Source organism: Chenopodium quinoa, unplaced genomic scaffold, assembly GCF_001683475.1.
Source record: "Chenopodium quinoa cultivar QQ74 unplaced genomic scaffold, ASM168347v1, whole genome shotgun sequence".
NCBI lineage: Eukaryota > Viridiplantae > Streptophyta > Magnoliopsida > Caryophyllales > Amaranthaceae > Chenopodium > Chenopodium quinoa.
Genome location: NW_018743987.1, coordinates 1,347,802 through 1,361,500, shown reverse-complemented (window position 1 = coordinate 1,361,500; position 13,699 = coordinate 1,347,802). Strand labels below are relative to the sequence as shown.

Genomic DNA, 13,699 nt, shown 5'->3' with positions numbered 1-13,699 from the left:
CTGATCGATAACAATGAAACTTCCGAGACTCTATCCATCGAAGAAGATCAAACATCCTTCGATCCTTCACTCCTTATCACACCTGTAGGTGAGCCCATGATCGAGACAGCTTATATAACCTCTCTCGATGAAGTGGCCATGATTGGGCAGGATGAAAGTCTTTTCTTAGATAATACCAGGGAAGACTCGTCAAGTCTAAAAGAGGACGTTCGAAAACTGCAAGATGTCGTTGCCATGTTCTTGAACGTGGTAGAAGGACTAGAAAATCGGGTGATGGTCATCGAACAAAATTCTCGCCAAGGGTTTAATGAAGAAATCAATGCTCCTAAGCCATGGGCAAAACAGACCATTGAAGAATACACACCAATAGGAATGACTTACAATGAAGCTTTTGATTGTCTTCACGATCAAGTCTTATTCACTCCATTGGTCCCAGTCAAGACTCTCCACTTGAAAAACGTTTTCCCAATTAGGATCTAAATTCCTATTGTCGATACCATAGAGGTCGCGGTCACACTACCGAAAAGTGTCTCGCCCTCAAGGATCGTGTTCAAGACTTCATTAATTCAAATATCCTTCATGTTCCTCCGCGCGACAAGAAGGCCAAGATTAGTAACGATAGTAACAGTGGCTGTAAAGGGAAGAAGAACGACTATCCTTCTTCTTCCGAAAACACCTACTCTAGTTACAGTGTGGTACTTTCTACCTTAATGAGATCTTAGCCATGGATAATCGAGGATTTAGAAAGCAACAAAAAAAGGATTTTACCCCTATTGGAATTAGGTACGATGACGTTTTCGATCGACTCAATGCCAAGGGACTCATTACTCCTATTGGACCTCTTCAAGATCCCCCGCTTGAGAAGAGATTGCCTAGTTGGAATCCAAATGTGTGCTGCAAGTACCATCAAGGTAGGGGTCATGCTACTGAGAGCTGTTGGAAGCTAAAGGAGGCTATCCAACAATTGATTGATAATAACAAGCTTCCCATACCTCCAGTTAGCAAGAAGAGCGAGTGATGATAGAACAAACAACACAAGTCAAGAAGAGAGCTTCAACGACGAGATTTCATGACATTTTTTTTTCTTTTTCTTTATTTACCCTTTCCCCAATAAGTCTTGCATAAGCACCTTTCTTTTCTCTTAGATTAATTTTGTAGATTCTTTCTTTTCCCCTTTTTAATAAAATGAGCATTTGTTTTCTTGCATATGATCATTTCATTACATTGCATAAAAAAAAGAAAATAAAAAAAAAAATATCCATGTCAAACTAAGCACAGGATATACCAATGATTTGAGGCACCACTTGTAGCCACATCATATCACCTTTCACCCTTCAAATTTGCAATCCTTTCTTCATAAACCACTTTGAGCCTCGTCTAACGATAGACCTTTCATTGTTCAACCCATATCTACCTAACCTTGGGATGGGATAGTGTGCAACTTATGCAGTTTTCAATATCATAAAAGGCTTGAGTGATTTCAAAAGATCAAAATAAATAAAAAATAACGAATAAATAAATAAAGTGTACAAAAGGGTAAGTGTTCCAATGTCTTTGATACGAAAGTATCTTCGATAAGAACACGTCTCAGATTGCGTCTCTTATCGAGTGCTCGGTACCGTGCCTGAGAAACATGAATACCAAGTGAGTGATAGACCGCATGATCGGGATTTCCCACACTTATAAAAATAAAATAAATGCTAAAACAAAAAAAATAAAGCAAAAAAAAAAGAGTAGAAACTCAAGAATAAAAATACAAAGATTCAAAAGAAAGGTTGCACACCTTGGGGGCTTATCGAGGGTCTTGAGCCTTTATCCCCTTCTTCTTCAGCGTTTAGCCTAACCACGTTACAACCCTTAAAAGACCTTTTTGAGGTATACACATACTTGTGCGATGTTTGGCTAAAGCTACGTTCCGCCTGATTCCTAACGGATACGTAGGCAACCTCACATTGACGTGCGGCCGTAATAAAATGCATTCATATTCACATTCACACACCATGATCATATCAAGGGATCTCCTATACTCATCCTTATCTACTTAGAGCTAGACTTGGGGGCTTCATTAGCTTACCTAGCCTAAGAGTCACCACCATTTGACTCTTTTAAAAAAAATAATATCTTCCCACACACTTAGTCCTTGCGGCCAAACTTTAGTATCACTTTCATACATCGCATAGATACATGAACAAATATACTTTCCCTTAGGAACCCTTTGTCATGAAATCTTAACACAACTTTAAAGCATGCCTTGTCATATCAACATCACTCATAATCATCATTGCATCACGAAGTATGAAGTGCTTAGCCTCCGTGCCTAAGTTACCCAAATACTTTCATCATTGAGTCAACCATTGAGATAGCCTAGGATGAATTAATCCTTGCACCTTGAGAGATAGTATCAAACAACATTTGACTAAGCTCATTCAACGTGAACCTTCAAAAACTTCACTTCAATTCTTTTTTTTTTTTTTTTTTTTTGCGTCTTTCTTTTTCGGGAGAAAGTCGGTACCCTCCACAAAAATGACGGAAAATTTTTGCTTTTTTGCATTTTCGAGTCGCAGATCACATTACAATGCACACACGAGTCATGTACACATTAAGTCATGTCGTGCCATATCACCTTGATTTGAGTCTAACACGTGTGTCAAACACTTTGTGTCGAGTCAACCTTGAATCAATCACAGCGAGTTAAGTTTATAACTTGAGTCGTGTCAAGTCAATGAGTCAAGCGACATTAAGCCTTAGGTCAACCCTAAAATAATTAAAGAAATTGGCAAAGTTCTATAGTCAAAAATAAATACAGGTGCAGCAAAAAAGGGAAGACCCTACTCCAGCGCTGTAGGCGTCGCTCGAAGTGCGCCTAGTTAAAAGCATGTGTAAATATGCTTGGCACTCATAAGAAATTGGAATTGACATAATACGATTAGGGACAAGGAAAGTAGGGAGCCACTAACAAGTTTTTAAGGAACTTGTAAACCGTTCACGGATCATAAAAGGCAACCATGATAAAGGGACAACGATAGGAAACAACGATTGACACATGAAGGTTACACCCCATTCATAATCCATGAGATTACTAACTCCATATGGTTCGGAACCACGAAAGGAGGATTGGGGATGATGGTACGAAGTGAGTCATGGAGTCACATTCGCCCGTATTGGCCTCTACTCGATTCTTATAGTGAAAAAGTGATTCCTGTGATCTCAAAGGCATACAAACAAAATATTCAATTTGCTCCAAATTGTTATTAAGCTAAATTGGTTGAATATTAATGCAACATATAATTCTAAAATATTGTGATCACTTGATTAAACAACAAGATTAAAAAAGATCCGAAACAGGTTGTCCAAATTATCTTATTAGGCGTGATTTTCAATTACATAATCCCTTTAAACATGCAATATGGTGATCAATAAATATAATAGAACAAACATTAATATTGGAAGCAATTCAACAATAATAGCGTTAGTCAAATTAAATATAAAATAACCTAATCATGATACTAGATATATTAAAATAAAATAAGAGTAATTAAATTAATTAATTACTCACATTCCGCGCGTTCCTCTAAATTGCTACATCATGAATAAACTGTTAGTAACTTCAATAAAAATATAAAGTAAATGGAAATTAAACTAAATAAATAGTAGAGTTGATTTGGTCCAAACCCTCAATCAATTATTCCTTTCACACCTTGGTTTAAGTATAGAACTTTGGGTATTGTATGAACTCCTTAGAGTGCTTAGGGAAAGGAATGAAAGAATAGGGATATAGGTTTAAGGCTTGGAGTAAGAGAGAGAGAGAAGAGAATGATATTATGATCAAGCTTGTTGATCATTGGAAAAGGGGTGATATGACCTCTATTTATAGAGAAAAAAAGAAGGGTCGAAAAAAACAAGATAAGATCCGAATTAAATTGGAATAAAACTCGAAAGACAACAGTTTTTGCGGTTTTTGTTTTTATCATATCTTTTGATCCAAAAATCGGAATAAGATGATAAGATATCTTTGGAAATCTCTTAAAGTCTACTTTCTAACTCAATTAGAGTCATATTAAAGTATTTTGTAGAATAAAAGATATGGACGAAAAAGTGAGACGGTGTCAGTTTTGGATTGAGTTTGACATTTTATTCATATCTTTTCCGTTATAGCTCGGAATTGATATTATAATATATTATTGGAAAGATAATTTCAAGGGCTATCCAACCATATAAAATTTGGATAAAAAATATGTGGCACGAAAATAATATCTAACTATCTTTGAATGTCTTTCAATTCGAATAAAATTAGGACTTTCAAAAAAGGAGTTTTATTCAATTTCAAACTATTTAATCTTATCTTTTCAAAAAGGATAATCAAGATCTTCTAGAAACTTATAGAATCTTCTAATTAATCCTAATTGGTTTAGGAATTGTATTAAATAATTTGGACCCTCCACATGATCATTGTGTCGTAGGTAAGGTGGGCTTAGGTTCGGTTTGGGCTCAGTTTAATATTTTGGCCAGAACTTATTCGTTATAACTCGAATTTGGGCTTATAATATATCGTTGGAAATCTATTTTAAAGCCCCATCCAACTATTCAATCATTGAACCCAGATTATGGACCAAAATAAAGTGGATAAACGTTTTTATAAAAAGGACACGAAATGAATGATTTTAAAGGACACGAAATGAGTTATTTTGGGTTTAAAGACACGAAAAGAGGAAAATAAGTTATGGTTTGGGTAAATGGACTAGAAGTTGGGTTGTTTTATGAAATAGAAATATGGATTTAGGCACTCCAAGATTAAATACTTAACCCGACCAATAATGGCGGTGAAAGGTTGTTCATCATCGGGTTTAGATTTGGGGAGATATTTTTAGGTGTCTACAGAATCCCCCACTTTGACTAAGTTTGTAGAAACGACAGTTTCAAAAACAATAGTCAAAGTAGTCAATATGGACGGAGAATGATTTAAGACGTTCTGCGATCCTAAATCACTCTGTATATGCCGATACCTGCAGAAAAATGTTAGTTCTACAGAGAAAGAGTAAAGGGATATAATGCTTTTCTGACACCAGTGTATCGGTGACAAATGAGTTTGGTATTTTTCTATGCTTGAAGGAATCCACCGGATGACGTTTGTTGAAATGCTTTCCATGCTTTAGGAAAGCCGACAGATGAGTTTGGTAGCTTTCTAAGCCTGAAGAAACCTATCGGATGACACTTTCCATGCTTGAGGAAAGTCGACATATGATTTTTGGCGTTTTTCTATGCTTGAAGAAATCCACCGATAATGCCTTCCATGCTTGAGGAAAGCCGACAAAGGAATTTGGCGGTTTTCTATGCTTGAAGAAATCCACCGGATAATACTTTCCACGCTTGAGGAAAGTCGACAGATGATGAGATTGCAAGTCTCTGTGTATCGAGAACCTTGCGTCATGAAATGATGGTGGTTCGATTGTCCTTGAACGTGGGCTGTAGATGGTCCGCTTGTCCCCGGACGTGGGCTGTAGTTGGTTCGCTTGTCCCCAAACGTGGGCTGTAAATAGTTCGCTTGTCCCCGAACGTGGGCAGTAGATGGTCCGCTTATCTCCGGACGTGGGCTGTAGATGATTTAGGAATTAGATTAAATAATTTGGACCCTCCACATGATCATTGAGTCGTAGGTAAGGTGGGCTTAGGTTCGGTTTGGGCTCAGTTTATTATTTTGGCCATAACGTATTCATTATAACTCGGATTTGGGCTTATAATATATCGTTGGAAAGCTCTTTTAAAGCCCCATCCAACTATTTATTCATTGAACCCAGATTATGGACCAAAATAAACTGGATTAAACGTTTTTACCAAAAGGACACGAAATGAATGATTTTAAAGGACACGAAATGAATTATTTTGGGTTTAAAGACACGAAAAGAGGAAAATAAGTTATGGTTTGGGGAAATGGGCTAGAAGTTGGGTTGGTTAATGAAATGAAATTTTGAATTTAAGCACTCGAAGATTAAATACTCAACCCGACCAATAATGGTGGTGAAAGGTTGTTCATCATCGGGTTTGGATTTGGGGAGACATTTTTAGGTGTCTACAAGCGCCAGACGAAAACATCTAGTGTCTAGAAACAGTTTTTTAGCGCCTGGCTCTAGATCCCAGTGTCTGGCGAAAAATTCAATTCTTTGCGCCAGAGGTATTTCTGCAGCGACAGAGCTCGAAGCCTCTCAGAAAGGTGATTTCGACCTTATACAGCAATTTCGGGTTCCTTGGTACGCTAGTTAGCCCCTATAACCAATTTGACATGATTAAGTAGTCGGTTTGATTACAGTCGCAATAAGTGATCGACCTGACGAGAGATCGTCTCACTTAACTTAAAACGCCTAAGCGTTGGCTTATCACAGACATAATGGTTCACAAGCAACAAACCGCCGACGTACTGGCATAGTAGAAGCAAATTTCAAGCGAGCTTTAGAGATCGACAAGCGTTGGTCTTCGAAAATTTTTCTTTAGAATATTATCGCAACAAACGCTCAAGTATCAAAGCTCTATTGTTCAGAGACGCGTGGACATATTATTTAGGCTCTATTGTTTAGAGACGCGTGGACAATCCTTTCAAGCTCTTTTGTTCAGAGACGCGTGGACATATCATCAAGCTCTTTTGCTCAGAGACGCGTGGGCATCCTATTTTCAAAGCTCTTTTGCTCCATAGACGCGTGTGCATATCAATCAAAAGCTCTTTGTTCAGAGACGCGTGGACATTTTCATCAATACTCTTTTGTTTAGAGACACGCGGACATTTTCATCAAAGCTCTTTTGTTCAGAGACGCGTGGACATTTCTTTCAAGCTCTTTTGCTCAGAGACGCGTGGGCATCCTATTATCAAGCTCTTTGTTCAGAGACGCGTGGACACATCATTCAGAAGTTCATATCCAAAAAATAAAGAAGCTCTATTGTTCAGAGACGCGTGGACATATTAAAAAAATTAAAAGAAGCCTTTTGTTCAGAGGCGCGTGAACATATCCAAAAAAATAAGCTCTTTGTTCAAAGACGAGTGAACATCGAAACAGCAAGATGGTGTTCCCTAGATTGTGGAGAGTTGTCACAAACAACTGAGGATTGTTTCAAGAGAAGAAATCTTCGATAGTATTCCCCTTGACGTGGAATATTATGAAAGCGGAAGAGGATCGTTTCAAGCGAAGCAATCTTCAATATTCAAAGCTTTTACAAGCGTAGCAGTTTTCAAGCGAGATGACATTCTCTTGGCAGGAGGTCATCAAAATAACAGTAATACGGCAGCAAATTGGTTACTTTGAGAGACGTGTGCTCGATGGTGCAAGATACGAGTTTCTTAACTCTTTTATCTGTTTAAGTAACGCTAGTTTGCAGCTATTGGCGTTACAAGAGTGATTTAGAATCGCAGAACGTTCTGAATCATTCTCCGTCCCTATCGATACTTTGACTTTTGTTTTCGAAACTTGCGTTTCTCCAAACTCAGTCAAAGTGGGGGCTTCTATAGACACCCATTTGTGTCTCCCCAAAACCAAACCCAGTGATGAATACCTTTCACGTAGAATCATATTCGAATGAAGTGAAAGTGTGGAAAGTTTAGTGTTGCGGAAAGTTTCAATTTCTTTTCTCTTCTCTCTGTTTTTGAAAACCATTTTAAGAAAACAGTCAATCCAGTTTGTTTGTTCCATGAAATTGGTCCAATAGTATTGTAGTTGGATTGGGCTTGAAAAGACCTTTCCAACGATATATTATAAGCCCAATTCCGATGAATAATGAGGAAGTTATGGCTAATTTACTGAACTGGGCCCGGTTTGAGCCTTATATGCGGCCCAATGATCTAGAGCAGGGCCTAATATGGATTTATCATTCCTAATGCAATTAGGAATGGTTTTAGTCTTCTAGATTCTTCTAGAAGGTTCTTTTCATTCCTAATTCAATTAGCATTGATAAATTAACTTTTGTTGACTTTTCAGAGTTTTAATTAGAATCAAAGAACATTTTTGAGGGAAAATACGATTTTATCCTCCTGTACGACAATTTCTATCTGATTTTGAGAAAACGCGTGAATTTCTGAGTCAGCGCCAAACGCCAGCTGTAGCGCCTGGCGCTACGCTTGGTGCCTGGCGCTAAGGTCAGCGTCTGTTCCCAATGGACGGCGTTGGCGCTAATCAAATTTTATTTGCGTCAGAACTTTGTTTTGATATTTTATCTTTTTGGCTTATTTTCTTTATAAATAGTCTCCTAAAACTTCGTTTTCAATCATCAACAATCATCAATTTTCATCAGTTTTCACCAACTCTCATCAAGATTCTCTTGACTTCTCTCTCTCTCTCTCTCTCTCTCTCTTTTCTAAACTAGCCTTCTCACAAATATAAAAATTATGCATTCATTAGATTTAGAAACACCTAGCCATATTCGAAGTTGCCTTCGCCCTAGACGTGAAAGGTTTTAATTTCTGAGGGTTTTAGTCCCTAATCTCTCTTTCAATTATTATTTAATTTAATTGTTTTGTTTATTATTTTCCTTGAAGTTACTAACGTGTGTATTTTGTTATTAGAAAGAGATACGAGGCATCAAAGTAAGTACTTTAATGTTTTTATTGATATTATTATGTAGAAATCATGTTTAGGTTGTTATTATGATATTCCTAGTATCATGTCTAGGTTTACTTTAATATTAAATATGATTGTTATGATACTTCCTATGTTCTTCCTAATATTTATTCATGTGATTATCATGTTTGGGTTTAAGCTTTGATTTTATATGCTTAGTGACATGCTAGGGTTTGTTATTAATCTTGTTAGTATCATGCCTAGGATCTTGCTATTATTATGCTTTAACATGATTATTTTTAATTATGATTGTTATGATTATAATTATAATTATGATTATTTTGTTGCTTGATATTTATTGTTATTGCTTGATCACACCTTTTATGCATGTTTAAAGGGAATTTGTACTTGTAATCATGCTTAATAAGATATTTAATAATCTTCTTTAGGGTTAATTTGATTATAATTCAAGTGATCGCCAATAATAGATTTTTTTGTGGATTAAATTCAACAAACATAGATAAACAGGTTTAGGGTAAACCTATTGATTGTATGTTAGTCAGAAAGCGCACATGAATACGATCAGAATAAAGTAGAGGCCTATTATTAGGGCAGGTTCAATCTCTTTTAGGTTGGATTTATACCTTCATCCCCGAACCCTATTTGGTTCAAGACCTTATGGAGTTGACGATCTCTTGGATCGTTAAGGGGTGTAACCATCACCTCGTGAACAGTTTACAAGTTCCTAAAAAAACTTGTTAGCGACACTTTTGCTCTATATTCTTTCCCTTTGGACGCCACCGTACTTTAGTGTATGATCACAGTGGGGTTCAAGTTAGGGGATTAACGCTTGAAATATTCCCTATAGTTAGGCCCGGTCGTTAAGCATATCAGGACTCAGCTGGTGCCTTGGGGTGGTCCTAGGAGCGGGCGACCAGCGTTGTCTTCTGTTCTTGCCCATGGATTTTACATGGCTGAGACGAAACCTGAGCAGCGAGTGCGGATCTTTATCTTGATTCTCATTTCAGGGACACTTTCTCATGATATGATTTCACGTGCGCTCATTTTCTATCGTCCTTCTCCGGTCAGGATCGGCGAGATAGGATCCTGATCGAAGAAGGACTTGTGGGATTCCCCGGCTATACAAGATTATCACGAGGGATCCTATCACCAACGCCTTGTGGGAGTCTGCTGGCTTAGGAGATTTCTATTCAGCGGTCGTAGGATTTCGAAGCCCCCAGGGTTGTGGTTCGACAGTTGTTCGTGCGTTGTTGGAGTATTTTTGGGATACTACCAACACTTTTAACTTTGCTTGGGGGGAGATGACAATAATCCCTCTGGACTTTAGCATGATCAGCGGCTTACGCTTCACCGAGCAGGTCGTACGGCAGATTCCTGACCTCACTTGGGGGGCGGCTGAGGTAGCAGATTTGTTAAGCTCGGTCGTTCGGCATATCAGGACTCAGCTGGTGCCTTGGGGTGGTCCTAAGACCGGAAGATCAGAGTTGGCTTCTGTTCTTGCCCATGGATTTTACATGGCTGAGACAAAACCTGAGCAGCGAGTGCGGATCTTTATCTTGATTCTCATTTCAGGGACTTTTTCTCATGATAGGATTTCACGTGCGCTCGTTTTCTATTGTCCTTCTCCGGTCAGGATAGGCGAGATAGGATCCTATAGTTGGGCTAGCATTGGATATGCTGATCTGCTCTTGTCGCTGCGTCATTGCTGTAGGCAGCTGAATGACCAGGCCCCTATTGCTGTCTACGGTATTTGGAGAGTCGTAGAGGTGAAGATCTTTCTTCTTCTTGTTTTGTTTTGACCTGCTTAACTCATGTGCTTAGAGATTATTTTTCATTACAATTGTGGTTCTATGAGTACTTTCCTGGATGGGCCCCTCGACAGCGTCGCGGAGCGGTCCATGATTTCCCTGTTGGAGCCAACTGGCGTGACCGAGTTGAGTAACGAGTAGAGTTCGTATCTGCGCTACGCGGGCTGCTGCGCCGAGGCACTTCTTCTGTTAGTGTAAGAATTGATTTTTCAGGATGTTATTCTCTACCTTGATGCTATTTTCCGGCATTCATTACAACTTTTTATGGTTTTCAGGTTGCTGTTGAGATCCAGTATCGCCCTTAGGATGAGATGACTGATCTTCTAGAGGCCTTGGAGATTTCGGCGTGTCGTACTGTTTTTGTTTGTACTGCACGCATTGTTTGGTATCTTGGGGAGTGCTTTGTTCGTCAGCACAGCATTGACCGCTTTGTGGTGCCTTTGCCTCCACCGGATTCGATGATGGACTCACTTTGCTTGGGACGTTGATGAACAGGGGAAGCGCTACACATTTCCTTAGCAGGAGCTTGTGCGTATGGAGGGCAATTATTCACAGGACTTGCTTCCTTCTTTGGCTCCACCGCCTTGTCTTCCCGAGGTATGATTTCCTTTGAGACTTTTGTCGCTAGTCTCTGTTTAAACCATCAAATAACCTGATTTTTTTATCGTATTTTAAAAAGATTGTTCGTCATAGGGGGAAGGTTGTGGTCCCGCCTCAATCTGTCCGTTACCTGGAGCCGATCAGTATTACTGAGGATTATATTGTTGATGTGTCAAAGAGTTTTAGACAGGCACATGAGTCTCTGCCTGATGTGTTTGATCCGGTAAGCTTTTTGACACGTTATTCATCCTTTTTAATACCGCTTGTTACTGATTTTTCTTTGTTCTCAGCTTATGCACTCGGACATGATGGGATTTATGAGGCTGGTTGACGCTTTAAAGTACTACATCATCAAGTTTCGACGTGGTGCGAGTTGTCGGGGCGGTTCTGGCGATGTTCTCGAGGTATATTCACCTGTTTTCCCATATTTACCATTTGTTCTATCTTGCACTATTGACATCTTTTATTTTGTGTCTTTCAGGAGTGACAGAGATCTCGCTCGCGCTTGAGGCATAGAGACTAAGACAAGGGGGAGCCTAGTCACCGCAGACGATCTCTTGAGGTTGGTCGGCATTCACAGTCTTAGCGACAGCCTTAGCCTTCTCAGCCGTTTCAGGAGACTTAGTGGCAGCAGCCTCAATCTTCTCACCCATTCCAATAGGGGTGAGCATGTGACGGGTACCCGTACCGTTAATACTAACAGTTCGGGTACCCGATAACCAAAATCACTAAAAGTGATACCCATAATCGGAACCGATAAGTTCGGGTACCTGGATTTTTAGATCGGTTATCGGGTACCTAATAAGATATCCAATAATGATAATTCAACTTAATTATATAGTTATTATGAGATAATTTACAACTAACTAAAAACAATACCATATGATCGATCTTGACCAAATTATGAATAATATAACTAATCATTGATATTACAATGTGATTATGAAGTAAAGTAAAAGTTTAGATTTATATTAATAGATTTAAGTAGGGAAAGAAAGTAAAAAAAAAAAATGCTTATCGGATCGGATCGGGTAACCGTTAATTTTAAAATGATAACCATAACCATACCCGATTACAAATTATCGGAACGGGTACCCAAACCGTTATGGTTATCGGATTGGGTACCCTAATTTTCGGAACGGTTACAAATCAGTTTTTCGGGTTTATGGTTTTTCGGGTAGTTTTGCTCAGCCCTACATTCCAGCACTTTCAGGGTTAGTGGCAGCGGCCTTCATCTTCCCTTCCTGAGTTCAGGCCATTCTTTACTCCCGTGGACCAGGATTTATACTCAGTTCCATTTTCTAGGGCGCTGCCTCCACCGGTGCAGGGCTTATTTTCAGTTCCATTGTCTAGGCTGATGCCTCCACCGACGCTTCCTACCTCTTGGAGTCATCCTACGTCGTTTCCCAGCTAGATAGGTCCTGCTTTGAGTTTGTCTTCTATTGGAGCTATAGGGACTAGTAGGGATACTACTCCTCGTACCTGGATGATGGAGGGACTCTTTAGTCCGCCGTTCCCGTATTCGCAGGCTCGAGATGACCCTCATCTTAAGTCTTCTTGGATTTTTAACCGAGGTTTTTTATTATATACTTTGATTGATGATACTTGACACTGTTTATGCATCATGACTCACATTGTATATTTTATTCAAAGTTTATGCATTTATTAATGTGTGTATTAGTGTGTGCTTGAGACTCATTCTGTGTGATTGTGTATTTATTAATTACGCGAAAAAATCGTAAGTGAGGGTACCGACCTTCCCTAAAAGAAAAAGGAAATGAAAAATGGGACAAATTTTGCAATTTCCCCAAAAAGATAAAGAAATAAAAATGAAAACGGGACAAGTGTTACAACTTCCCCAAAATAAAAATAAAAATGGGACAAATTTTGCAATTTCCTAAAAAGAAAAAGAAATAAAAATGAAAATGGGACAAGTTTTACAACTTCCCTAAAATAAAAAAAAAATAAATTTAAAATTAAAATAAAGATAAAATAAAAAAATAAAAAATAAAATAAATAGAGAATTTTATTAGGAATGAAACTCTCGAAAAACAAGATTAGAAGATAAACGGTGAATAAAAATTCGGATAAAAATAGGAAAAGGATAAAAATATGAAATTGCGTGGCCACCGCGACACGACAGTATATACCGTGTCACGACAAAACATGCCGTGTCGCGGCACAAATTCCCGTGACACGGTGGGATTTCCCGTGTCACGGTGCACATATTCGGTAGTGGTGTAGTTTGTGCGCATAGAAAGATAGATTTTGAATGTTTCTGAGCATTTTTGATATAAAATAGGTACAGTTTGTTCGTGATATGCATAATTACAAAACATAAAATTAGAATTTCATATTTTAATAATAATGTCTCAGAACTTTGACAATACATTGCGTGACTGGTATTATTCTTTGACTAATGCGGACAAAAGAGAGCTGAAATTGTTTCATTTCAGAGGCTTATTAGCCTTAATGCAAGTAGCAATTGAACATGATTTTCTTAGGGCGGCTTTAGATTATTGGAGTCTAGAAACTCATTATTTCAAATTTGATTATGATGAAATCTGTCCCCTGCCGGAGAAATTCAGTGCCATCTTTGGTTTTCCTACCAGGAATCTGACAGATCCTGATTTAAATAAAATTGTGTGTGGTAATGAAGTAGATCTAGAAAAGCTTGCAAATTTGTATTTCAATCATCCTGTCTCTAAGTCTTATCATGTATACCGTAGAAGG

The 13,699-nt window shown here is 38.4% G+C and overlaps 1 protein-coding gene across 2 annotated transcripts; it reads left to right on the top strand.

Annotated features, from left to right (window-relative positions):
* The first annotated feature begins 9,341 nt into the window (after positions 1-9,341).
* On the top strand, positions 9,342-12,766 carry LOC110690188. Of its 2 annotated transcripts, none has more exons than XM_021867021.1 (5): positions 9,342-10,560; positions 10,642-10,963; positions 11,060-11,189; positions 11,257-11,370; positions 11,448-12,766. In XM_021867021.1, the coding sequence occupies exons 2-5, from the start codon at positions 10,854-10,856 to the stop codon at positions 11,451-11,453; spliced, it is 360 nt and encodes a 119-aa protein (XP_021722713.1). In that variant the 5' UTR covers positions 9,342-10,560; positions 10,642-10,853; the 3' UTR covers positions 11,454-12,766. The 2 variants fall into 2 exon arrangements, with proteins under 2 accessions (XP_021722713.1, XP_021722714.1); XM_021867022.1 differs by having other exon boundaries at positions 11,046-11,189.
* The last annotated feature ends 933 nt before the right edge of the window (positions 12,767-13,699 follow it).